The sequence below is a fragment of the Colletotrichum siamense genome, assembly GCF_013390195.1.
Source record: "Colletotrichum siamense strain Cg363 chromosome Unknown KSG_Cg363_contig06, whole genome shotgun sequence".
Classification (NCBI taxonomy): Eukaryota; Fungi; Ascomycota; class Sordariomycetes; order Glomerellales; family Glomerellaceae; genus Colletotrichum; species Colletotrichum siamense.
Window position 1 is genome coordinate 2,864,909 of NW_023501019.1, and position 23,080 is coordinate 2,887,988.

Below are 23,080 nucleotides of genomic sequence, written 5' to 3' on the forward strand. Positions count from 1 at the left end.
GACACGATGGGGTGACTTTTGAGGAGAGAAAGTGGGCTCCAGGTAGATTTTATATCCGGGCTATTTTTCGCGTCTTGGGCCACAGGAGAGGCTCCAGTCCAGACCTTGAGGACGAGCCAGAGAGAAAAAAAAAGATGGACTGTGGAAGATCAGGTCACTCCTTGAGCCCCTCGGTGGGGAATGACGCAGCTGCGGCCAGGGAAGCTATGGCTTTTGATAGCGATAGCTCCCCGATTGGGCAAAGCGCGGCTTAGCTAAGGCGGCCAACAGGGTGCTGGCAGCGTGGGATGCGTGGGCTGAGTGGCCAGGCGGCTCGGCAACGGTCGGTAACACCCCTGCCCAGACAGCCGCATGCCCGCTAGGCCGTGAATTGACTGAATTTAGGTGTCACTGGAGTAAGGCACAGCGGGAGAGGTGCGCCACAGGGCAGCTTGGTAGCACGCTGAGCCAGCCAGGCACCGCACCACTGGAAACCTTCCTTCGGTGAGAGCCGACAGACGAGTACCCGACAGCAATTGGCCAATCAACAGCGCGCAATTCCGCTTTATTCCAAGCAATTCTGGGCTGAGGCCGTCAGGAGATTTTCCACTCTTTGGAATTGGCCTTTGGATTATTTACTTAGTATTGACAGTCTGCTCATCTCTGCATCGCGAAATCATAGGGGGCCTCTTATCTTTGAAGTACATCTCCATCGCTTGCTAGGCATGGTCACCATGACTTAACCGGGGCCCATCGAAACGATGCAGCAAAGTAAAATGGAGCCCGTCCCAAACTTCCGTAGATGCGAGCTCTTCCTTCGGCACAGCTCGGCCGGACGAATCTCGGCTTTAGCCAACGGTACGTACCTGCAAGGTCCACCCTTCCCGCTCGAGCATCCAGTCACAACGCAAGTATGCCATTTGAGCCCCCACAACTGCATTTTCGCCTGGAAAGAGACACGATCTTGCCATTTTGGTCTTGTGAATAGCTTCATTTTATTTTCTCTCTTTTTCATGCTGCCCTAGCCAGATACTTTACTCGGGAATCTTGGCCTCCTCCGCCGGCACGCCAGCCTTCCACCGGTACGACGAAGCAACGTGCTCATCCAACGGTTCCGACTGTCCCTTTTTGCGGTAAAAGTTCTCTCTGTACGTGCCGCCTGGAACGGCATAGTCATCCCAGAACAGCCCGCGACGGCGCAGCTCCGGAAGAAGCAGGTCGATGATGTCCTTGAACGACTGGGGGAAGAGCGCATACGCCTGCAATCGCTGTCAGCATCCGTCTTATACAGCACATCAAGTCCACTCACAAAGTTGAAACCGTCCACATCGGCCTCCTCAATCCACGTCTCCAACCCGTCCGCAACCTGCGCCGCCGTACCAACAAAAATCGGCCCATTACCTCCAATGCTGACGTGTTCCGCAATGGTATGTTTCGTCCACTTGGCCGTACCCGGCGAGAACCGCGCGTAGCCCTCGACCGTCGACCGCACCGCATTGCTCTCCACCTCGCGCAGCTCCTCCTCGTCGCCGTACTTGCTCAGGTCCATCCCTGTCCACCCGCCAAACAGCGCCAGCGCGCCCTCGTGCGACGCGTACTTGCGGTACTCCGCCAGCTTCGCCTGCGCCTCCGTCTCCGTCGCGCCCAGGATCGGCGTCACCAGCGCCAGCACCTTGATGCTGTTGCCGTCGCGGCCGTATTCCGTGCGCGCGAGCTCGCGGATCTCGGCGATGCTCTTCGCGCACACCGCCGGCGCGTGCGCCGACACGAAGATGGCCTCGGCGTGCTGCGCCGCGAACTGCTTGCCCGCCTTGGACGTGCCGGCCTGCAGGAGCAGCGGCGTGCGTTGCGGCGAGGGCTGCACGATGTGCGGGCCGGGAACGTTGAAGAAGCGCCCTTCGTGGTTGATCTTGCGCACGAGGTCGGGCTGGGTGTAGATGCCTTTCGCGCGGTCGAGCTTGACGGCGTCGTCGCGCCATGAGGACTCGAAGAGCTTGTACATGACCTTGATGTACTCCTCGGCTTGGGCGTATCTGTCGTCGTGCTGGGTTTGTGAGCATGGTTGACGGTGTTGGGAGCAGTCGTCGGTGAGCTTACCTGGGGTTGCTGGGCGAGGCCCATGTTCTTGGCTGCGGAATCGAGGTAGCTCGTCACGATCTGTCATGGTCAGCTTGTTTGCTCGGTGTCCTCCCTCTTCCCTTCAAACTTACGTTCCATCCAAGACTGACATCTCATTAGCCACCAAACCTCATTGTTTACGATGGGGGCACTCACCGTCCACCACTGAGGTGATCAACCGTTGACAGGCGCCTAGCCAAGTGGTACGGCTGCTCGTACGTCGTCGATACCGTCACTCCGAAACCGATGCTCTTGGTCACAGCAGCCATTGCCGCAATAGGAGCGAGAGGCTCGTTGACGGGCCATTGCGCGCCGGAGATCTTTGCAGGGTCAAGCGACTGCGAATACACGTCGTAGCCGCCTCCAAGATGTCAGCCGTCGCGTTGAGCAAACCGAGGTACAGCAAGCGCGTCTTACCGAGAACGTCTGCGATGAAGATTCCGTGGAACTTGGCTTCCTCGAGAAGCTTCGCCAGCTCGACCCAATGGCTGATCTCGTTGAATCGCCAGGACTCGTCATCGGGATGCCTCCACAGTCCAGGGGACTGATGTCCACTGCCTGTGATAACCTCCTCGTCAGCTTCTTCGACTGCAGCCAACCCAGCTAACAACAACGAATTGGGGACATACACATCTCAACGAAGGCATTGAGCACCAAGCTCTTCTTCGGCTTTGTTCCGTTCGCGTCGGCCATGATTGCTTCTCTCGTCTCGCGTCTCTTGCGTGCTTCGGTATCGTGAATCTTCAAGAATAACAGATTTCCAAAGAAGATCGCAACAGAAAGAGGGTAAATATTTTCCTCAACCGCAAAAATTCTCGGAGACCGTGTTCTTCCCACCAGCGACGCGAGCGCGGGGTAATCAAGGTGCCCTCAGCCGGTTGTGACGCGCATTCGGGGCAACTTCTCCAACGCATAGCGCTGCCCCTCCCGATGTTCGGCGTGGGTCCGGCACCGTGGAGCCGGGGCGATGACACCACCGGACGGCGCGGTGGCGCAAGACGCGGACCCCACGTTGAACAACCTCGGATAGATCTTCAGCGAGGGCAATCTTTCTTATCTCGATGCAATGCCGTACGACTTTGGCATTTTAGCCGTTGAAACAGCTAGCCGGTCAAGCAATAAGAGCTCGCGGCCCCCACTCCGCACGCCGCGACCGCGTGTAATGGAGCTCAAGGTTTCAACGTGAGGCCATCACGTCATGTTAGCCCCGAAGGCGAGCTGGCCCAACCGGAGGGTCGCGAATTGCAATGCTACCACCCGGACGGACGCGTTCTGCGGACGGCGGAGGGCCGCAGGGTGTGGGGTTCTGTGAGGGGTAATTGGAAGCGCTGGCTTTGGTTGAATGCGATGCTGAAGGTTTGGAGATGATTGCGATCCTCGATGGCATGTGTCCCGGTGCTGTGGATACGGCTGTGCATTCTGTCTGGATGATATCGTCGCCCGTTCAATCTCACATGCGCCCAGTGCCGACTTGGAGGAGCTTCCATGTTTACGATGTGATGAGGCCCAGCATTATGTGATTACGTGCAACGATAATTGAATTATAATGTTAACAGCCAAGCTGTGAATAGCTTCACAGCACAACACTGAAAATCTGGATCTACCACGATGAACCTACTGACCCTCCGCATCTAATGCTTTGTCTGCGAGTCCCCATCCTCACTCTCCACAACACCACTCCCACCCACCTCCTCCACCCTTCTGTCCCCATTCCCAAAGTGCTTCAACACGAGCCACGCCGGCCCAATCGCCACCGCCCACAGCGCAAAGTTGAAGTAGATCCCGCCCACCTCGCCGAACAGCGTCAGGCTCGTCAGCCCGTAGCTCACCGCCTGCCACGCGCTCTCGGTGCCCCTAAGCAGCGCCGCGTAGCGGATGACCTCCTCCTCACCCCGCGCGAGGTTCGTGACGATGAAGTAGAGGAAGAGGTAGTTGAGCTGGAAGCCGATCGTCAGGAAGATGTAGACGGCGAAGGCGGCGCCGAAGTCGCCGTCCGCCCAGTCGTGCGTCGGGCGCGTGGTGCGGTAGCGCGTCGCGAGGATCGTGGCCCAGGTCCACCAGGCGCCTTGGGTCACGACGAGGCCCCAGAAGGTGGTGCGGGTGCGGGTTTTGAGGGAGATTTGGGCGCGGTCGAGCCAGTGCTGCAGGACGAGATATCATTAGCAACTAAAGGCGTATTAAACAAGACGGAAGGGGTTACTTACGCCTAGGAGGTTGCCGGAGATGACGGCCACGATGCCGGACAGAAAAGATCCCAACGCACGGGAGCGCACAGAGAACCAAGCTTCAAGATATTAGCACACATCCACCCAGCCAGACTCACGCCGCACTTACTCGCAAGATACGTGAAAAACACAGCCTCCGAAAACACCGCCTGCCCAATCCACAGCACCACCAACAGAAACTTGACATTGAAAAAGCTCCGCGTCGTCGCCCTGATCTCGAACCACGGGTTCTCCACAATCTCCAAGCTGACCTTGCGCCCGTCCTGCCGCTGCACCTGGTCCGGCTTGTTCAGCAGCAGCCCCACGAACGGGCCGGCGGCCTGGATGGCGATGAAGACGATGAAGACGGTGTACGAGACCTTGCCGGCCTGGTCGTTGTCGGCGTTCAGGCCCAGGTTGATGGCGCCGCCGAGGATCTGCCCGCAGAGGCGGTAGGTCAGCCAGTAGCCGAGGGCCTTGCCGCGGTTCCAGGGCTCCGGGTAGGCGATCGCGATTGCGGCCTCCGCGGCCCAAAAAACGCCAGCAGATATACCTAGAGTTCAGTCAGTCTTAATACCTCACGCAAAGTATCTGCCAAGACATACCGCAGAGGGCGGCCCCGAGGAGCATGAGCCACTCGACGCCGTAGCGGTTGTTAGTGTAGAGGCCGGCGGCGAAGGGGGCGTAGCCCATTCTGTTGTTGCAGTGTTAGTCGAGACGATTTCCGACAGAGTAGCCGTGTGCGGTGAAACTTAGGAGCTGGGAGACGTACGTTCCAAAGATCAAGGCGCCCTTGATGCCGATGTATTTAACGATGACGGACGAGAAGTAGCACGAGACGACCATGAGGCAGAAGGTCAGCGCGTTGGCGGCGTTGACGACCTTTGGCGAGGCGGCGCCGCCTGCGCCGAGGGAGTTCATGGCGCCCCAGATACCGGGCGCGGCGAGGTTGCAGAGGCCGAGAATGGTCATGTTGTAGAAGGTTGAGCGGTACCATTTTACTGTTCCGCCGCATGTCAGCGTATAATCGAGCGATTGAGAAGCCTCAGACCTGAGCATACCTGGGTGTCTCTCCTCCTTTGGAGGGATCACATCGCCCTTGCTGGCGTCTGCGTACTCGGCCATTGTGACTGAGTGCCGTGAACTGATGTTGGAGAAAAGACAGGCACGCTTTGATGGTGATGATGGCTACGGCCCAAGTTTGACTTCAGTCGACAGTGATGGATCAAGACCCACGGGAACGGGAATCCTTCGTCTTATCATTCACCCCAAGCACACAAAAAAACCATGCAGGGATGGATGTCATTGCGAGATGTCGTTCCAGGGTTCTGCACCATGTGCCGGACAGGCGAACAGACGGCCCTGTCAGCTAGGGTCCAGAACAAACTTTTTTTTCCTGTGCTTCTTGTCTCCTTGGCCTCTTTCACAAAGCGCTGATCCAATAACTGCGCGTTTGAAGCTAAACTGCGTCCAGGTTTGCAGTCTAAAATTTCCGGCGACGGGGGTTCGCTCGGCGTTGGAGAGGTTGCGAAATCAGCCGGGGACAGCACGCCATTCCGTCGCCGGCGCACAGATGCACCGTGCCGGAGTACCACCCCCAACTTGAACAAGCGTTGAACCAGAGCTGTGGGACGATTCGGGGGCTAGAGAACTGTCTCGAGCGCACGTGGAAGAGCTTCCGGAAGATGTGTCCATGGTTTGGGATGATGGGCATGGCGTCAGGGTTTGATGTGAGGTCTTGGCATGTCATTGTCTCGAAGAACCATAGCGTCGGGTCAGCGACGTGAGATAGCTGACGAAGTCACATTGGGAGGTATGACCGAGATGCTCTTTCGGGCTACCTGTCGTTGAGATCGAAATATGGTGGCAGGTCCTCCAGGCGACTTACATCTGAGGGACGAGGACTATCGCGATCTAATAGAACGTGACGTTGACGAAGACAGTGATATTCAAAAATATCAAGAATCTCATCATTTCATCTTTGTTCATTTCAAAATGCCATTCAATGACTATCATCTATGGAACAGTATGCCAACTCTCATGCACATCCTTCGGATCAACAACCCCAGCCTTCAAATACGGCGTCACATCAGCATTCTCATCCAGCTCCTTCTTCGTGCACCCCTTCCCAAAGTACCACAAGAACGGATTCTCCGCATCCCCAAGATACTCATACTCAAAGTCCTCCCACCGCGGCTCCCGCTGCACAATCGTCGCCAGCGACGCCGACCCCGGCCACAGCCCGTGCACCCGCGAGCCCGGCTTGCCGCTGTTGTACCACGAGCTGCAGTTCTCCGAGAGCACCGTCGTCGCGAAGAACGCGTCCGAGTACTCCGTGAACCAGTCCGCCGCGCGCTTCGACACCTGCAGCGACTTGATGCCCTCGCGCGCCGCCTTGCGCAGGATTCGCGCGAAGTACGTGATCTGGTTCTCCACGTTGTGCGGGACCGTCCCGGAGCGCCCCGAGCCGTTGGGCCCGTGGATGAAGAGCAGGTTCGGGAATCCCGGTGTGGCGGAGCCGAGGTACGTGTAGGGGAAGCCGTACTTGCCGTCGGACCGCCACAGCTTGGATAGGTCCTCGCCGCGCGCGGTGATGGGGAACGGTGGGACCATGTCGACGTTGGCGCCTGTTGCGCAGAAGATGGCGTCGACCTCGCGGTGCGTGCCGTCTTCCGTCTCGATGCCCGTCTCGGTGAACCGCCGGATGGGCGTCTGGATGTAGTTTGTCTTCTCGGCGGTGATGGCCTCCAGGTACCCCGGGCCCGGTGTCAGGCGGCGGCAGTGCGGGCTGAAGTCGGGGATGAGCGCGTCGATGAGCTCCGGCTTCTTCGCAAGTCTGTCATTCATGAATGTGCGGAACTTCTCGCGCGCCTCCTCGTTGTCGGCAGACCCCTTGAGCCAGCCGGTGAAGTGGCGGAAGTACTTGCTCTCCATGTCCTTGCGGTACGCGAGGTACGCCTCGGGGTCCTCGCGAAACTTGGCGCGCAGCTCTTCGGGGATGGGGATGGGCTCGATGGAGGTCTCGTCGCCGGCGAAGGAGGCCGTGATCCACGTCTTGTTGCGGGCGTAATGGTCCAGCCGCGAGACGACCTTGTGCAGGTTCGACGTGAGCTGGATGCCGCTGGCGCCATTGCCGATGACGGCGACCTTCTTGTCGCGGGGGTCGAAGCTGGGGTCCCAGTTGGAGGCATGTCGCAGGACGCCCTTGAAGTCGTGGATGCCGGGGTAGTTTGGGAGTTTCCAGGCGTTGAAGCGGCCGATGGCTGTCAGGACGAAGTCGGCCTCTTCAATCCGGATCGCGTCCGTCTTGAGGTCGCGGACGGTGATCTGCCAGACGGCTTGGGAGTCAACCCAGTTGAGACCCTCGACCTGCTGGGAGAGCTGGAGATACTTGTAGACGTCGTACTTTGTCGACAGGCCCTTCCAGTAGTCGCGGATCTCCGCGCCCTGCGCGAATTGCTCTGTCCATTGGGTGTTTGGGTCGAAGGTTGCTTGGTAGACGTGGGCGGGCACGTCGCAGCGCACGCCGGGATATACGTTTTCGAACCAAGTGCCTCCCTGAGATTATCTGTTAGTAATTTAGAGTTGGCAAGAACATCATTAGACATACCACGTCGGCGTTCTTTTCAAATATTGTGAGTTTAACTCCAGGGACCTTGGCAGGCAGCAAGATACCAGCGAGAACTCCAGAGAGGCCTGCGCCGATGACAGCTACGCGCAAAGACCGTGGCTCGTCGATGTATCTGTCAGGAAGCTCAAGCGAAACATCTTCATAGACCGACTTTGGTGGGGTGAGCAGCGCGTCGACTGTCCTGTCGATGAGTGTCTGCTTGGCTGGTGTCTCGGGCACGGCGCCCTTGGTCTTGTCAAAGCCATTGGCCTCGTTTGGTGGTGTCGTGTTCTCAGTGTGATAGTCACCCATGATGGCAGTCTAGGCTCCTGAAATTGGCACTGAAATGTGATGCTTAACTTTCACCAAGTCCAAGACAGCTTCACTGAATCGCGGTCCCATTTGAGAAAGCCACCATTTTGACCGACGACCCCTCCGACCCCTCGCCGGCCCGGCCATCGGAATCACGTCAGAGATGCCCTCGAACGCGTTACACACACATGAAGCGGGCTCTCGCGCATCTCCTCGACGGCACAACCCAGCCTCAGCCGCCGTCGTCCTATCACAGCTGAGCCATTGTTATCTCGACGCAGCCAGCTTATTCACCCCGAGAGCGAATGCGCCCACCCCACCACGGAAGCTTTGCCAATGGATCCCCAAAACCCCGCTGCCGAGGAGGGCGGGTATTATTTTCGCGGGTTGCCGCGCTGGAGATGAGGTGCGCGAATGTCGGGGAGCACGCCATATCCCCACTTTCTTGGGGAATAGCTTCGTCTTCCCTACCCCCTGTCAGAACGTCTCCATAGATCGGACCTCTCCCAAGAAACCTCGGGGCCCCGTTTGAAGTTTTCCGTCCGGCGCGTCGGATCCGCATCTTTTTGGAGGTTACAACGAGGAAAAAAAGGGTCTCCAACTCTGGCAGAGGATTTGGGGGTTGGAGCTCGGCATGTGTAAGCGGATCTTGAACAGGGATGCGTCGCTTTATCGAAATGCCAGGACGCCTCGCCTCGGGAGCGCAGCCTGTCACAGCTGGTCTGGGTGTCACATCAATGTGCCCTGGGATGGTGCAATGGACTGCCCAAAGACGAGCTTGAAGATTCTCGCCTGCGTGCGGACGACTCCCGCCCACTCCCTTCCAGGTCGGAGTTCTGCGCGGTGCTATTACGCAGTAGCATCTCCCTGGTGTCCCTGTCTCTCGGTTCTCTGCTTGCCGTCTTCTGCGTGTTGGACCTGCGCTGTGTCTCCCGCGCCAAGATCTTGTTTCGCGTCGGCGACGAGTCGGGCCTGATTGCAAGTCTGGTTCCATTGGAACTTGTGGCGTTCGCGCACGCAACCCGACGACCAGGGACAGGAAAGAGATTTTGGACATGGGATGCGGTTGTGAGGTGATGGGATGATACTAAAGGCTGGAGGGTCCTGCGAGTTCATGTATGTTTTGGTAGGATTAGGAAGTTCGCAGAACCATTTACCATTCGGGCATTTTGTTTGCTCACTGCCGAGCAAGACCCCGTTCATCGACGTTCGCCATGGTTGTTCAAGCGCGCCGCAAGTGGTGGCATATCCAGTGGTATGCCGACACCGACACGCCCGAGGAGCGAAAGCTCATTGGAAAATTGGATCTTTTGATCGTGCCTTATGCTGTGCTCAGCTACTGGGTCAAGTAAGTGCATCTGCCTTGGCCTCGGTGAATGGTGATGTGCTGACCGCAATACAGGTACATCGATCAGTCAAACTTGAGTATGTCCACCCTTTCAAAGTTTTGTATCCTCTAGCATCATCTAATGGGAGCAGACAATGCCTATGTTGCAGGTCTCAAAGAAGACCTTGGATTCAAGGGCAATGAGCTTGTCCAGCTCCAGACCTTCTACATCATTGGCGCCGTCACGGGCCAGATCCCAATCATGTTCCTGCTCACCTACATCCCAATGCACTGGTTGATCCCATGTCTTGATATCTGCTGGGGCGTCTTCACGCTTCTTCAGTTCCGCGTTACTGGTTTCGCTGAGCTGGCTGCATACCGCTTCCTTGTTGGATGGTTTGAGGTCAGTTTGAGTTGAGCATGTGACCCATCTCGGACCGTCTGACATGATACAGGCTGCTTTCTTCCCGGCTATGCACTATCTCTTTGGTAAGAACCCCTTCAAAGAACCCCTTTAAAGCAGATTCATTGCAAGGGAAAACTGACTGGTGGCAGGTTCGTGGTACCGTGGTGACGAGATCGCCCGGCGCGGAGGCATCTTCTACGTCGGCCTCTCCTTGGGCACGCTTACCGCAGGCTTGATCCAGGCTGGTGCATCTGCCCGACTGGATGGCGTGAACGGCCTTGCAGGCTGGCGCTGGATGTACATCATCTGCGCCCTCATCACCATCCCGATCGGCGTACTAGGCTACTTCGTGATCCCCGGCACACCGGAGCAACCCAACCGCCTGGTGTTGAAGAGAGAAAACATCGAACTCAGCGTCGAGAGACTGAAGCGCGCTGGCCATGCATCCCACGGGAGGTTCAAGTTTCCAGCTCTTAAGAAGATTATCCTATCGCCGCAATTCTGGGGCATTGTCGTCGTGGACGTACTCTTCTGGAACGCGGGCATCCACACCAGTTCCGGTAGCTTCTTGCTCTGGATCAAGAGTCTTGCGCGGTATTCCGCGGCCAAGGTGAACGAACTTGGTACCATCGCCCCGGCGTTGGGAATATTCTATACCCTCTTTGTCTGCTTCGCTTCTGACCTCGTAATGGGCCCGGCTTGGGCAATCACGATGTCGATCACCTGGAACAGTATCGGCCTGATCATTCTGACAATCTGGGACGTCCCCGAGCCTGCGAAGTGGTTCGCCTTCTCGACCATCTACTCCTCAGTCGCGATGTCGAGCGTTCTTCATGGTTGGGTTAACACGCAGTTGCGCGCATCGCCCGCGGAAAGATCGTTCACACTGGTGCTCATCAACGCCATCTCGCAGTCGTCAACCGCGTGGACCCCACTGCTCGTATTTCCCACAGTCGAGGCACCGCGCTACCGCAAAGGTTTCGCGTTCACACTCGGTTCCTCTATTTTACTCATCATTGCGACGCACATTCTGCGGTTATATGTCAAGAGACGAGAGTAAGTAGTCAGCCAAGCGCCAATATCTGATCATCAACTAACACCTTGAACAGCCCCCAGGTCGAGAATTCTACAGGTTTCCCTGACACTCACAGCGACGACGGGGCCACAGTAGAGGATGGAAAGAGACCACCTGTTGCGGTCAGTGGCAGGGATGATAGAAGCGACTAACGTGTTTTCCCTGGAAGAAGACGGTGATCCTTGGAAGGCGTGGGGGCTATGGTCGCACGGCATACGCCATTGAAAAATATCTATTCAGGTTTCTGCAGAGTTATGGCCAAGAAGGTTGAAATGAAGCGCAAATATAGATGTTGTTCCGATGGTAGCCGATGATGTTTTGTTATTTCCCTTTCAACAAAAGTTTGGCTGAGAGTATGTCGCAGTCATGAGTGAACCATAACCGCTCGGGCTTGATCAGGTCTTTCCCTTTAAGTCTCACCTGGGAAAGACTTCCAGCTCGTAACCTGACTTATGTTCACTCATATACGCGATCAATATGCCTTGTGTGTTTTTCACAATCATCCTACTTGCAAAGTCCTTGTCACGATGAGTCCACAGTCGGGTGATGCCGAAACCTAGATGTCGGCTGTACCGTCAATAGCGGGGGCCTCCCGTCTTCCGCAGCCGGTCGGCTCGTCAACCCATCAGACATGAGATGCTCAAGTGAAAATCGTCTTCATTACTATACCCTATTAGCTAAGTGTTGAAGCCAATTATCGTGACATTCAACGCAGTCGCGACCCGCTCATCGACAAGTCTCGACCTGCGGTATCCCCGCCACAGCAAGGCAAGCGTCGGGATCCCTCCGGCTTGTTAAATCAGATATCGCATGGCTCGCCAATTTAAACGGGTTTAACGCCCGTCAGGAACTAGAATAGCCGACCGAAGACTGGGCTCTAAACGTAACTGCTTTGAATCCGTTTGGTTTGTGGCCATGGCACCATCCACACCTGCAATCACGCCAGAGCCTCGCCCTGCATTTGGGGCCGTCGCAATTGGAGACTCTTGCAGATAATATCCCGCGCGAGTCCCACGCGGCGGGCGACAACGGCGATGACGAAATGTGGGATTTTGATCCAGTTCCATGCATCGCGCGCCTACCTCCGGCCAAGGAAGCGGCTTCAGGATCATGAAGGGATGATAAAGTCGCATGCAAGCCCCGCGGGCTTGGGGACTGGGATGAGACCTGGACAGTTTTCGTTGCCGACTGACGAGAGGTTGAACCAATGTCCGAATCACCGGAGAGAAAGCGGTTGAAAATGACTTCAGTCCCGATTCACAGCGCAACCAATGGCGAGAATGGCATCAAGGGTGAAGGCAAGAAGCAGATTTTGCTGAATGCTTTTGACATGTCCACCATTGGGCATCTGTCACCTGGGCAATGGAAGGTAAGCGCAGCAGATTGACGGGTTTCAGGAACTCGATAGACTAACGGGGAGGATCACAGAATCCAGAAGACAAGTCCGCGACGAAGCGCGACCTCAACTATTGGATCGAACTCGCGAAGCTCCTGGAGAGGGGTGGCATCAACTCGCTCTTCCTTGCCGACACCTACGGCGGATACGATACGTACGAGGGAAGTCTTGACAACTGCATTCGCCGTGCGGCTCAATGGCCCATGACGGACCCCACAATCGTATGTCAACTCCTTGCGAAGAGCGAAGATACTCGCTGACCACCTCATAGCCCATTAGTGCCATGGCTGCCGTAACGAAGAACCTCTCGTTCGCCATCACAGCTTCGACCTCGTTCGAGCCGCCATTCCTACTGGCGAAGAGATTCTCTACCCTCGATCACTTTACGAGAGGTCGCATTGGGTGGAACATTGTGACCTCGTGGAAGAAGGCAGCGTTCAAAGCCATTGGCCTGGACAGTCCGATCCCTCACGACGAGCGATACGCACAGGCGGACGAGTACTTGCGGGTTCTTTACAAGTAGGTATAGTCACATACGACCAAAACGGTGCCCCGACTGACGGTGAGACTTCAGGCTGTGGGAGGGTTCATGGGCTGACGATGCCATCTCGCCAGACCCCGAGAACGACAGCTATGCCGACCCCGATAAGATCCGAACGATTCACCACCACGGCAAGTTCTTCGACCTCGATACCCGTCATATTGTCGATCCCTCGCCGCAAAGAACTCCATTCCTCTTCCAGGCAGGGACATCGGCGGCAGGTTCAGAGTTTGCGGCAACACATGCGGAGGGTATCTTCGTATCCTCTCACTCGCCCAAGCTTCTACGACCCAAGGTGAAGGAGATCAGAGACAGGGCCGCAGCACTCGGCCGGGACCCCCAATCTGTCAAGTTCTTCGCAACATTCACCCCAATTGTCGGCCGCACCGACGAGGAAGCCAAGGCCAAGCACGAAGAGCTCAAGAAGTACGCATCAGTCGTTGGAGGTCTTGTCCTGGTCAGCGGCTGGACGGGCATCGACCTATCCAAGATCCCAGTCGACCAGGAGGTCACTGCGGCCGACTCATTGGAGGCGCACAAGGTGCGGAGTATCCTGGACGCGTTCACGACCACAAGCGAGCACGTCCCGAAGTGGACGCCCCGCGTGATTGCCGAGCGGGCGGCTATCGGTGGCCTCGGCCCGGTGTCGGTCGGTAGCCCGGAGAAGGTGGCGGACGAGATGGAGCACTGGATCCGCGAGGGTGACTTGGATGGGTTCAACATCGGATACGTCACTACGCCCGGCTCTTTTGAGGATATTGTTGATCTTCTCATTCCCGAGCTCCGACGGCGCGGCTTGTACCCTGAGGCGCCGGCTGAGGATGTGCAGCTTACGGCTAGAGAGAAAGTCTATGGGCAGGGGCAGAAGGGGCTGCGGAGCGACCACCCCGGATCGTCGTACAAGTATGATGTATATAAGGAGGAGAATGGGGGATCTGAGGGGTCGGCAGGTAGCTCTTGAGCTAAGTCTTTCGCCACAATAATCTCATCTGCATCTCACGCTCAAAATAATCGTAGCATTGTAGCAATTCTATGTCACGGTGGGAGCACTGTTCATTGCCACTCTCATCATCCGTCAGAAGCAGCTTCAGAATTGAAGCTATCGCCAAATTTCCGGCTAAGGGTGGGGCACAGAAGTGGGCGCTGAAAGCTAGATGCCCCCCACTCTTGAAATCGATATCATTACTCAACCAGATCCAGGGTTCTCGGGAAGAAAGCTCCGCCAGCCTAAGCCGGAGATATGAATAATCAGGGGGTGAAACGCTCGGCTCCTTCAAGAGGTTCGTCGCCCTGCATGAACGAAAAGGCAACCTCAATGTTCTATGACAAGCTGTCTTCGACGTCCAGTCCCAAGATCTTTGATCGCCGTTCCCTGTAGCGTCATATGCACTATTCCTCTTTTCTTGAATACGACAATAACGGATAGAGGGCTTTGGTGTGCCGTTAGGTCTACAGGCCGTGGTGCATGCATGCTTCGCTAAGCAGGTGTTGTCATCCATGCTCGTAGAAATAGATGCTGCAGCGTCACATGCACAGCACTTCCCCGCGATTGAAGAGCCAATCACTAGAACATTTACCTGCATCTGAAGAATTTCCAATAATTGAGGCTAGGGTGTGATCGTCCCAAGGCGAGAAACCTAAGACCTCATCAACCGGTGTTTGCTCCCACTCTTATCCCCCACTCTTGGGCCCACCCCAGAAGCCTGAGTCTTGGTAGCCACGAAAATGCTGGCGTTGCACTATCGGCCTCTATCTTTGACTCTTATCAGTTTCAAGACATTCAGACAATCGCATCCGGATACAGGTTCCGATCGTGGGGTTTTCCAAGGACCACAAGTGGCACCAACGCTCTCTCAAGTTAACTCCGGCAAGTTCGGAGACTTTGCCGGGTTACCCAAAATGCGTTGTCCCACGCTGACTACTTGGGCTTCCTCCGACGAATCCTCAGTGGTAACATGCCGGTCCATGGTCATGTGAACGCCGAACCAGACCTTGCCATCAAATCGCCTTGTCCTCGAAAGTGACAAAAAAGGCTCGGCGCCCTTGACCCCTGTCTCAGGGTCGATGCAGACCATGTGACATCTCTGACAAGGGCCGAGAACACTGAAGTTCAACTTGCCGATTCGAATGTCCGACCAGCCATCCTCGGCGTATGCGGATGCTTCTGGTGAAGATGCAATGACAATATTCGCACGGAACACGTCCGCTGATACATCTCGGCCACCGCTGGCTCGAATCGCGGCATTCAGAGCTTCAAGGCTGGATGTTGTGACTGCCAGTATTGGGCTTTCGTTTGAAAGAAGAATTTGGTGGCCTTTTGTATTATGCTGAGTCGTCCCCAGTGTCGTACATGCAGGGGCCGGGGGGCCACTCTGATCCCACGCGCTTTGGGGGCACATTTTCGGGACCCGACGGACTTTCCCTAGCCTCATAGCTGCTTTGTGGATCTTGGGCGAGCAACGAGCGAGGTCGCAAGGTACACCAAGTGCATTGGAGAAGAACTCGCTGATATGATGAGAGATGTATCTTTCCACGTTAATAGTCTCACCACATACTCTGGAGATCGTCCATTCAAGCAGACCTCGTGTATCACTCACGTCTGAGTCCTCCGTCAGGGGGATTGAGACAGAGTCTGGTGTGCCGTGAGGTGTGAAGCCCAAGTAAACAACGCTCAAAGTCCCATTTTTGAGATCGATACTTGGCTGCAGTAGAGCCATGCGAGGGTACCTCTTCTGACTCAAAGCTCGGCCGGTGCCGCGATGCACGAGGCACCATTCTCTATCCCACATGAGTCCTTCAGGCCGCACTCGCCAAAATGTGTGTTTCGGGATATGAAAGCCTTTGCAGCTCTTGATAGGGTATACAATTATGTCTTGTATGGTGCCGGTAGTGACGTCTTGGCCAGAATGAATCTCGTCTTGTTTTGCCGTACTGTCACTCCTCGTCACGTAAAACTCTTGAACGAAGTTGATGAATCTGTCGACATCTGACTCCGTGCTCATCGCCCCAAGACTGGCTCGAATGACTCCAGTAGGTTGGCCATTGATGAGATCGTTGTCGTCTCCGCATCGAAAGCCGTCCGCGTAGTTCTTCTTTACTTGGAAGGATGACAGTCCAAGTAGTGCAGACGATCCTCCGGGGTTGCAAACAGTGCCTGTTCGGAGATGCAGGTTCTGCAGGCTCGCCAGTTTCTGAAAGTCGGCAAGAGAAATCCAGGAACCGTGCTCGTTCTTGAGATTGAACGCTACTATTGGCCCACATCCGACATCATTGTGATGCTCCGGCTCGGTTGAATAAACTGCACACGCCGGCGTCCCGTTGCCATGTCGAAGTGCTTGCAGGCGGCGCTTCAGTCTCTTGGACAGGTAAGAAGTATGTGTCGATATATCGTTCGTAGTGCCGAACAGTCGGAAATGTGTATCCATAGCAGTGTTTAGAGCGAGTATGTTGTGTATAGGAAGAGTGCCGTCCTCGAGGAGTTGATGAATACTCCCTGTTTTCCGAGCGTGCCAAGCTTCCGGTCCACTGATAACTGAGTCCACCGTACCTCCACCGAAATACCTTCGTTTCATCAAAACGTCTGCACACTCCCGTTTGACGACCAAAGCCCCTACGTCCGGAAAGCCGAATATCTTGTAGAAGCTTAAGACCGTAAAGTCTGGTGCAGAATGATGATCGAAAAGGTTCAGCATAGAAGTTGAAACATAAGAAGCCGCATCCAGCAACGTAACAATCCGCTTTTCGTGTTTAGATGTTCTTGCAAGGTTGCACCAGCTCAAAGGCAAACGTCGACCGTCGAGATTTGATTGGGCTGGATATGCGAGAAGTGTTGGCCTATCAGCGCGAACTTGACAGTCGCGGGACTGTTTATCCAGCCAATTAATCATTCCCTCGCTGTCAACACACATGCTGTTTTTGGCTTCTTGTCTCACGCCAACCAGACTGGTGTGACTCCATTGGTGGTAAATGTAGTCGAATCCTTCTGGTGTGCCTCGTAGCGCTTCGGCTACGAGCTTGATGCCAGCCGTCGCATTAGCAACAAAGACTACGTCGAACCTGGCTGGGTCTGCGTTGAACATCTGAAGCACGCGCATGCGAATGTCCTCTATTCGTGAAGTGGACAGCTGAGAGGACGTGGACGTTGAATGAGGGTTGCCAAACAGGGTGCTTGACATTTCATTCCCGAATGAAGTCATCAGAGATTTCGCCGGTAGAGTCATGCCCGCATGGTCGAGGTAGATCTGATCTATGATCATATGTCAGCGGGTTTTCCTTCAAAGCGTCGAGACTCTTGTACTCATCTTGCTTTACCTTTGAGCATAGAATACTCATATTCGCGAATAGCCTTGATTCGAGCATCGTAGGTTGAATGGATTGGTGAAATGCCAGCATTTGCTGGATCGGATACCATATTCTTCGTCTGCTGGTCAATGACATGACCCCAGTGATGTCGCGAAATCAAACCCAGTTGATATGTGGGTTTCTTTGCGGTGACTAGATCTTTTCAACTAAACAAGCCCGGCGGCGTTCCGATGCTCGGCTGCACGATTCTCTTCATGGGTCGTCCGTCCATCTGTACCCCGGAGGAGCTGTGTACCTCGAGATACTGTTTCTGGGATGCGAGGGGCCAAATCCAGTGTTACTGTTAGTCAAGTCTTACCTTGTCATATCTAGAAGACTTCGTCGCCTAGAGTGGGGGAGTTCCAGATCTTGACCCCCCCTTGTAAGGGCGCCCCCTCCTCGTATGCCCCCACTCTTCACCTTGTGCCCCTCCAGACCAAGCCGTTGACTAGTCTCGATGCCCTTTTCGAGAGACTTGCATCGGGAACGGCGTCACAAAATTTAGCGTAAGTGGATATCTGGGGTGCCTCCGATAAGCCGTGTCGGCTACACTGGTGTTTGTGCTGGAAATGTCAGCCACGGGAGTCGGTAGCCCAATGCCGTCTGCCCCTCTTCTTGAGATGGCCGTTATCTTTGATAATGGCACGCATATACCTGGAGTTCGTCTCCTGATTGTGAACCAATTTGCACTCGGCCTTTCTGCGACGTGAGACTATTCACAATCATACCTAACATGGACCGTCTACCCTCGCCGCCTCCATCGGATTCCGATAGCGAAGATTGGCACACCAGCAAAACCGAGACCCTTTCATCTCTCGTCAAATCCACGTACCAGACATCAGTCTTGAAGTTCTTTGTCAATGGACGGCCGGTCACTGTGAAGAATCCCAACCCCGACTGGGTTCTCCTTGACTGGATCCGAGCTCAAGATGGTCTCAAGGGCACCAAACTGGGATGTGGTGAGGGTGGATGCGGCGCCTGTACCGTGGTGCTACAAGTTGCGGAGGAAGACAGAACAATCAAGCATATTGCTGTCAACGCCTGCCTGTATCCGCTGATTGGTGTCGATGGCAAAAGTCTAATAACAATTGAGGGGCTTGGTAATGTCAACCACCCTCATCCATTGCAAGAAAGGATCGCAAAAATGCAGTACGTCAGTTCGTTTCTTTTACTTGGTAATCCAGAGCAGCTACCGCTCCGAAAATAGACGTAGGATCGTAAATCAGGGTTAAGAGCTAACGATTGCAGCGGCACACAATGTGGATTTTGCACACCGGGAATCGTCATGAGTCTGTACGCATTGGTCAGAAACTCCTACCGGAATGGGAAGTTCCACCTCACCCATTCCGACGTCGAACTTCAAGGCCATCTCGACGGTAATCTCTGTAGATGTGTGAGTGTTCCTTTGCCAGCATATGGCCACCCAACAGGTCGCTGATACTAGGGCAGACCGGGTACAAACCCATCTTCGAAGCCGCACGTACCTTTGTCACAGAGGATCTCAATGGCGTCCTGGCAAAGGCCGACGAAGATGAAGAAAATCTTGGACCAAGCCCGCCCTTATCAGAAGATGATGAAGATGGGTTTCTCAGTTCCGTGAATAAGCCTGGATCGTGCGGTCGGCCAGGTGGATGTTGTCGAGACAACCCAAAGCCCGCAGACATAAATGACGTGGTTGCACAGCCGGAGCCGAGCCCTCCTACATCTGAAGATGATGAGGATATTAAGACTTTGCTGAACTCCGACAGGGCCGGCTCATGTGGAAGAAAAGGAGGATGCTGTCGAGACGAACCGAAGGAGAAGGCCAGTTCCTGTCTCCCAGTCGAGGAGGAACCCTCTCCAAACATGATGGATACTCCCATATCCGCCCCCAGACCAAAGGAAGAGCCTATTACCTCCAATCAGCCAGATGAAATGGTCACCAAGCAGATTTTGGTTCCATATGACCCGAAAACCGAGCCGATATTCCCACCGACGCTCTGGAAATACCAACCACGACCTATCTGCTATGGCGATAACCGAAGACTTTGGTTCAAACCCACAAATCTGGAGCAGCTACTACAACTCAAGGCCGCGTACCCAGCAGCGAAAATTGTGGGAGGTGCGAGTGAAACACAGATCGAGGTTCGCTTCAAGAAGTTGGCGTACCAGGTCAACGTCTTTGCAGCAGACATCGCAGAGCTCAACACCTTCCGGGAGCCTTTGCCCCAGACACAAGCCGAGCTCAGCGCACTGGATGAGATCTTCATTCCTGGCAATTTCACTCTGAGCAAAGTCGAAGAACTGTGCAGCGATCTTTATGGAAAGCTTGGCCCCCGGGCCTTCGCCTTTGAGGCACTGCGGAAGCAGCTGCGCTACTTTGCTGGCCGTCAGATCCGCAATGTTGCGAGTCTTGCTGGCAGCTTGGCCACAGCCAGCCCCATCTCGGACTCAGCGCCTGTGCTCCTGGCAGCGGGAGCTAAGGTCGTTGTGACGTCGCATGCAAAGGGAACATTTGACATCCCTCTATCGTCCTGGTTCATCCGCTACCGCACTACTGCCCTGCCAGAAGATGGTGTCATAACTCAGATTGTGGTACCACTTCCAGCTGTGGGTACTCGTGAGGTAACCAAAGCGTACAAACAGGCCAAGAGAAAGGATGACGACATTGCCATTGTTACGGCAGGCCTAAGAGTCCGACTTGATGAAGACGGTTTCGTCGAAGATTGTGCGTTTGCGTTCGGCGGCATGGCGCCCACCACTGCGATGGCGGAAAAGGCACAACAAGCCGTTCTTGGAAAGCGCTGGGGTGAGGCTGCAACTCTCGAGGTAGCTACGGATGCACTCTTGGAACAATTCGACCTCGCATATGGTGTCCCGGGTGGGATGGCACAATACCGCAGAGGTGGGAATTTCTGTTGTTTAAAGGCGATCGACCAAGCTAACAAATGCCATAGTGTTGACAATCTCCGTGTTCTTTCGGTTTTGGCATGAGGCTGTTCATGAATTGGGCCTGGCCAAAGTCAGCGCCGATCTCATTCAAGAGATCCATCGCAACATTTCCTCTGGCTACCGCGACAACTTCACCGCTTCCATGAAAAACAGAGGGACCCAGACTGTGGGAAGACCGATTCCTCATCTTTCGGCGTTAAAACATTGCACAGGCGAAGCCGAGTATCTCGACGACATGCCTCGACAGCACAACGAACTGTTTGGTGCTTTGGTTCTCGCTAAGAGAGCACATGCTGAGTTGGTCAGTGTTGACTACACTGCGGCCTTGGAGATGCCTGGTGTTGTCGGATACATCGACAAGAATAGTCCAGCCAAAGGGACAAACATCTGGGGTGCCGTGGTGCATGACGAAGAGCTCTTCGCCGAAGACATCATCCGCTACTATGGACAGGTCATTGCGTTGATTTATGCAGAGACCGCTCTCCAGGCCAGAGCAGCTGCCGATCGTGTTGAAGTTGTATACAAAGACCTTCCAGCCATCATCACCATCGACGAAGCGATTAATGCAGAAAGCTTCTTCAAGCACGGAAAGGAACTACGAAAGGGCGATGCTGTTGAGGGCTCTCTGGAGGAAGCCTGGAGCAACTGCGACCACATCATCGAAGGAACCACAAAAATGGGTGGTCAAGAACACTTCTACCTCGAGACCAACGCAGCACTTGCCATCCCGCACATTGAGGACGGCTCCATGGAAGTATACTGCTCAACTCAAAACCTGATGGAGAACCAAGTCTTTGTCGCTCAGGTATTGGGACTCCCAATGAGTCGTGTGAACATGAGAGTTCGTCGCATGGGCGGAGCTTACGGCGGAAAGGAGTCGAGAAGCACACCAATTGCGATGTACATCGCCCTCGCAGCTCGAAGCGCAAACCGACCGGTGCGTATGATGCTCAATCGCGACGAAGACATGGCCATCACCGGCCAACGACACCCTTTCCAATCACGTTGGAAAGTAGGCGTAAGCTCCCACGGCAAGATTCAGGTTCTTGATATGGATGTATACAATAACGGAGGAGCATCACTTGACATGAGTGGCGCAGTTATGTGAGTAGGTTTTGTTCATGCATATCGCCCATTGACTAAACACTACTAGGGATCGTGCTTGCACCCACATCGACAATTGCTATTACATCCCACATGCTTGGATCCGAGGCTGGGTTTGCAAGACCAACACAGTCAGCAACACAGCCTTCCGCGGCTTTGGAGGTCCCCAGGGTATGTACATTTGCGAAAGCATGATGTATAAAATATCAGAGGCTCTTCATATTGATGTTGACGAGCTCCGCCGCCGCAACCTTTACGAGATCGGCCAGCGAACCCCATTCTTGCAAGAGATCACAGACGACTTCCACGTACCGACCATGCTGGATCAACTCACCGTCAACTCTGACTACGAGAAACGCAAGGCTGCAATTAGAGAGTTCAACTCTAAGCACCGATTCAAGAAACGGGGCATTTCGAAGATCCCAACCAAGTTTGGCCTCAGGTGAGTTTTCACTAATTCTGACTGGTGGACCCTGACTGACTCATCTTAGTTTTGCCACGGCTGTTCACCTAAATCAAGCGGGAGCATACGTCAAGATCTATGAAGATGGCTCGGTGCTTTTGCATCATGGTGGAACCGAGATGGGCCAGGGCCTTTACACGAAAATGGCCCAAGTTGCTGCCGAGGAGCTGGGCGTTAGTGTCGATGAGGTCTTTAACAAAGACTCCCAGACTGATCAAGTTGCGAACGCCTCTCCGACCGCCGCATCCTCCGGGAGTGACCTCAACGGTCAAGCTGTGAAAAACGCCTGCGATCAGCTCAGAGAACGTCTCGCACCATACCGAGAGAAATATGGGGCAGATGCACCCATGTCGAAGATTGCACATGCTGCGTACACGGATAGAGTCAACTTGGCTGCAAACGGCTTTTGGAAGATGCCACGAATAGGATATGAATGGGGCAATTGGAAAGATCCTTTGCCCATGTAAGTCCTGGCTCCTCTGATCGTGACAGGTATTCTTTGCTGATGCCAGAGGTGCAGGTACTACTACTGGACTCAGGGAGTGTAAGTCCCAATATGGTCAACTGCAGCGTTAGGTATATGCTGACTAGTATTGTCTTAGTGCTATCAGCGAAGTTGAACTGGACACTCTGACAGGAGATTCAACGGTCCTTCGGACAGACATCATGATGGTAGGTGGCGAAGCTGCAATTACGAATGATCTTATGCTGACCACGCACAGGACATTGGTCGCTCCATCAACCCAGCAATCGACTATGGTCAAATAGAAGGTGCTTTTGTTCAGGGCCAAGGTCTGTTCACCATGGAGGAGTCTCTGTGGACCAAGTCCGGGGAGCTCTTCACCAAAGGCCCTGGCACGTACAAGATTCCAGGTGAGCAATACTCGTCACGTTCTCTGCGAATTTGGCTAGCTTGCTGACAACTTTCCAGGATTCTCCGATATTCCTCAAGAGTTCAATGTCTCGACATTGCAACACGATTCGGAAGGAAACCCAATTAGCTGGAGCAAACTGCGTTCTATCCAGAGCAGTAAGGGAACGGGAGAGCCGCCGCTGTTCTTGGGATGCACGGTTTTCTTTGCGCTGAGAGAAGCTATCAAGGCAGCTCGAGAGATGAACCACGTTAGGGAACCACTTGTGCTGAACTCACCAGCCACAGCGGAAAAGTTGCGGTTAGCAGTGGGAGATCCGCTGGTTCGGAGGGCTGCGGTCAAGGCGAAGGAAGGCGAGAAAGAATGGTTCACCAGGATCGAGTCATAATTCCATACCTCAA

At 54.7% G+C, this 23,080-nt stretch overlaps 7 protein-coding genes across 7 annotated transcripts; 3 read left to right on the forward strand and 4 right to left on the reverse strand.

Moving 5' to 3' along the window:
• Nucleotides 1–1,013: 1,013 nt before the first annotated feature.
• Nucleotides 1,014–2,790, reverse strand: dmoA-4 (Dimethyl-sulfide monooxygenase; the record flags this gene model as incomplete). The annotated part of the gene is made up of 7 exons (XM_036641590.1): nt 1,014–1,238; nt 1,289–2,023; nt 2,077–2,136; nt 2,190–2,202; nt 2,254–2,458; nt 2,515–2,655; nt 2,727–2,790. The coding sequence occupies 7 exons, from the start codon at nt 2,788–2,790 to the stop codon at nt 1,014–1,016; spliced, it is 1,443 nt and encodes a 480-aa protein (XP_036492934.1).
• Nucleotides 2,791–3,728: 938 nt separating this feature from the next.
• CGCS363_v009742 (UNC93-like protein 2) lies at nt 3,729–5,426 on the reverse strand (the record flags this gene model as incomplete). The annotated part of the gene is made up of 7 exons (XM_036641591.1): nt 3,729–3,734; nt 3,786–4,238; nt 4,302–4,381; nt 4,432–4,854; nt 4,907–4,995; nt 5,074–5,302; nt 5,363–5,426. 7 exons carry the CDS (start codon nt 5,424–5,426, stop codon nt 3,729–3,731), a joined length of 1,344 nt encoding a protein of 447 aa, XP_036493521.1.
• An 891-nt stretch (nt 5,427–6,317) lies between these two features.
• Nucleotides 6,318–8,223, reverse strand: moxY-0 (FAD-binding monooxygenase moxY; the record flags this gene model as incomplete). Its single annotated transcript, XM_036641592.1, has 2 exons — nt 6,318–7,859; nt 7,912–8,223. The coding sequence occupies 2 exons, from the start codon at nt 8,221–8,223 to the stop codon at nt 6,318–6,320; spliced, it is 1,854 nt and encodes a 617-aa protein (XP_036493532.1).
• Nucleotides 8,224–9,437: 1,214 nt separating this feature from the next.
• Nucleotides 9,438–11,183, forward strand: SEO1-0 (putative transporter SEO1; the record flags this gene model as incomplete). The annotated part of the gene is made up of 6 exons (XM_036641593.1): nt 9,438–9,571; nt 9,626–9,648; nt 9,703–9,953; nt 10,006–10,039; nt 10,106–11,012; nt 11,066–11,183. The coding sequence occupies 6 exons, from the start codon at nt 9,438–9,440 to the stop codon at nt 11,181–11,183; spliced, it is 1,467 nt and encodes a 488-aa protein (XP_036493541.1).
• A 1,088-nt stretch (nt 11,184–12,271) lies between these two features.
• Nucleotides 12,272–13,929, forward strand: dmoA-0 (Dimethyl-sulfide monooxygenase; the record flags this gene model as incomplete). Its single annotated transcript, XM_036641594.1, has 4 exons — nt 12,272–12,400; nt 12,460–12,648; nt 12,699–12,946; nt 13,002–13,929. 4 exons carry the CDS (start codon nt 12,272–12,274, stop codon nt 13,927–13,929), a joined length of 1,494 nt encoding a protein of 497 aa, XP_036493542.1.
• An 892-nt stretch (nt 13,930–14,821) lies between these two features.
• On the reverse strand, nt 14,822–17,379 carry nit-13 (Molybdenum cofactor sulfurase; the record flags this gene model as incomplete). The annotated part of the gene is made up of 2 exons (XM_036641595.1): nt 14,822–17,214; nt 17,280–17,379. 2 exons carry the CDS (start codon nt 17,377–17,379, stop codon nt 14,822–14,824), a joined length of 2,493 nt encoding a protein of 830 aa, XP_036493539.1.
• A 663-nt stretch (nt 17,380–18,042) lies between these two features.
• Nucleotides 18,043–23,067, forward strand: hxnS (Nicotinate hydroxylase hnxS; the record flags this gene model as incomplete). The annotated part of the gene is made up of 10 exons (XM_036641596.1): nt 18,043–18,458; nt 18,558–18,702; nt 18,759–20,193; nt 20,246–21,344; nt 21,394–21,786; nt 21,836–22,270; nt 22,328–22,351; nt 22,410–22,479; nt 22,530–22,680; nt 22,739–23,067. 10 exons carry the CDS (start codon nt 18,043–18,045, stop codon nt 23,065–23,067), a joined length of 4,497 nt encoding a protein of 1,498 aa, XP_036493540.1.
• Nucleotides 23,068–23,080: the final 13 nt, after the last annotated feature.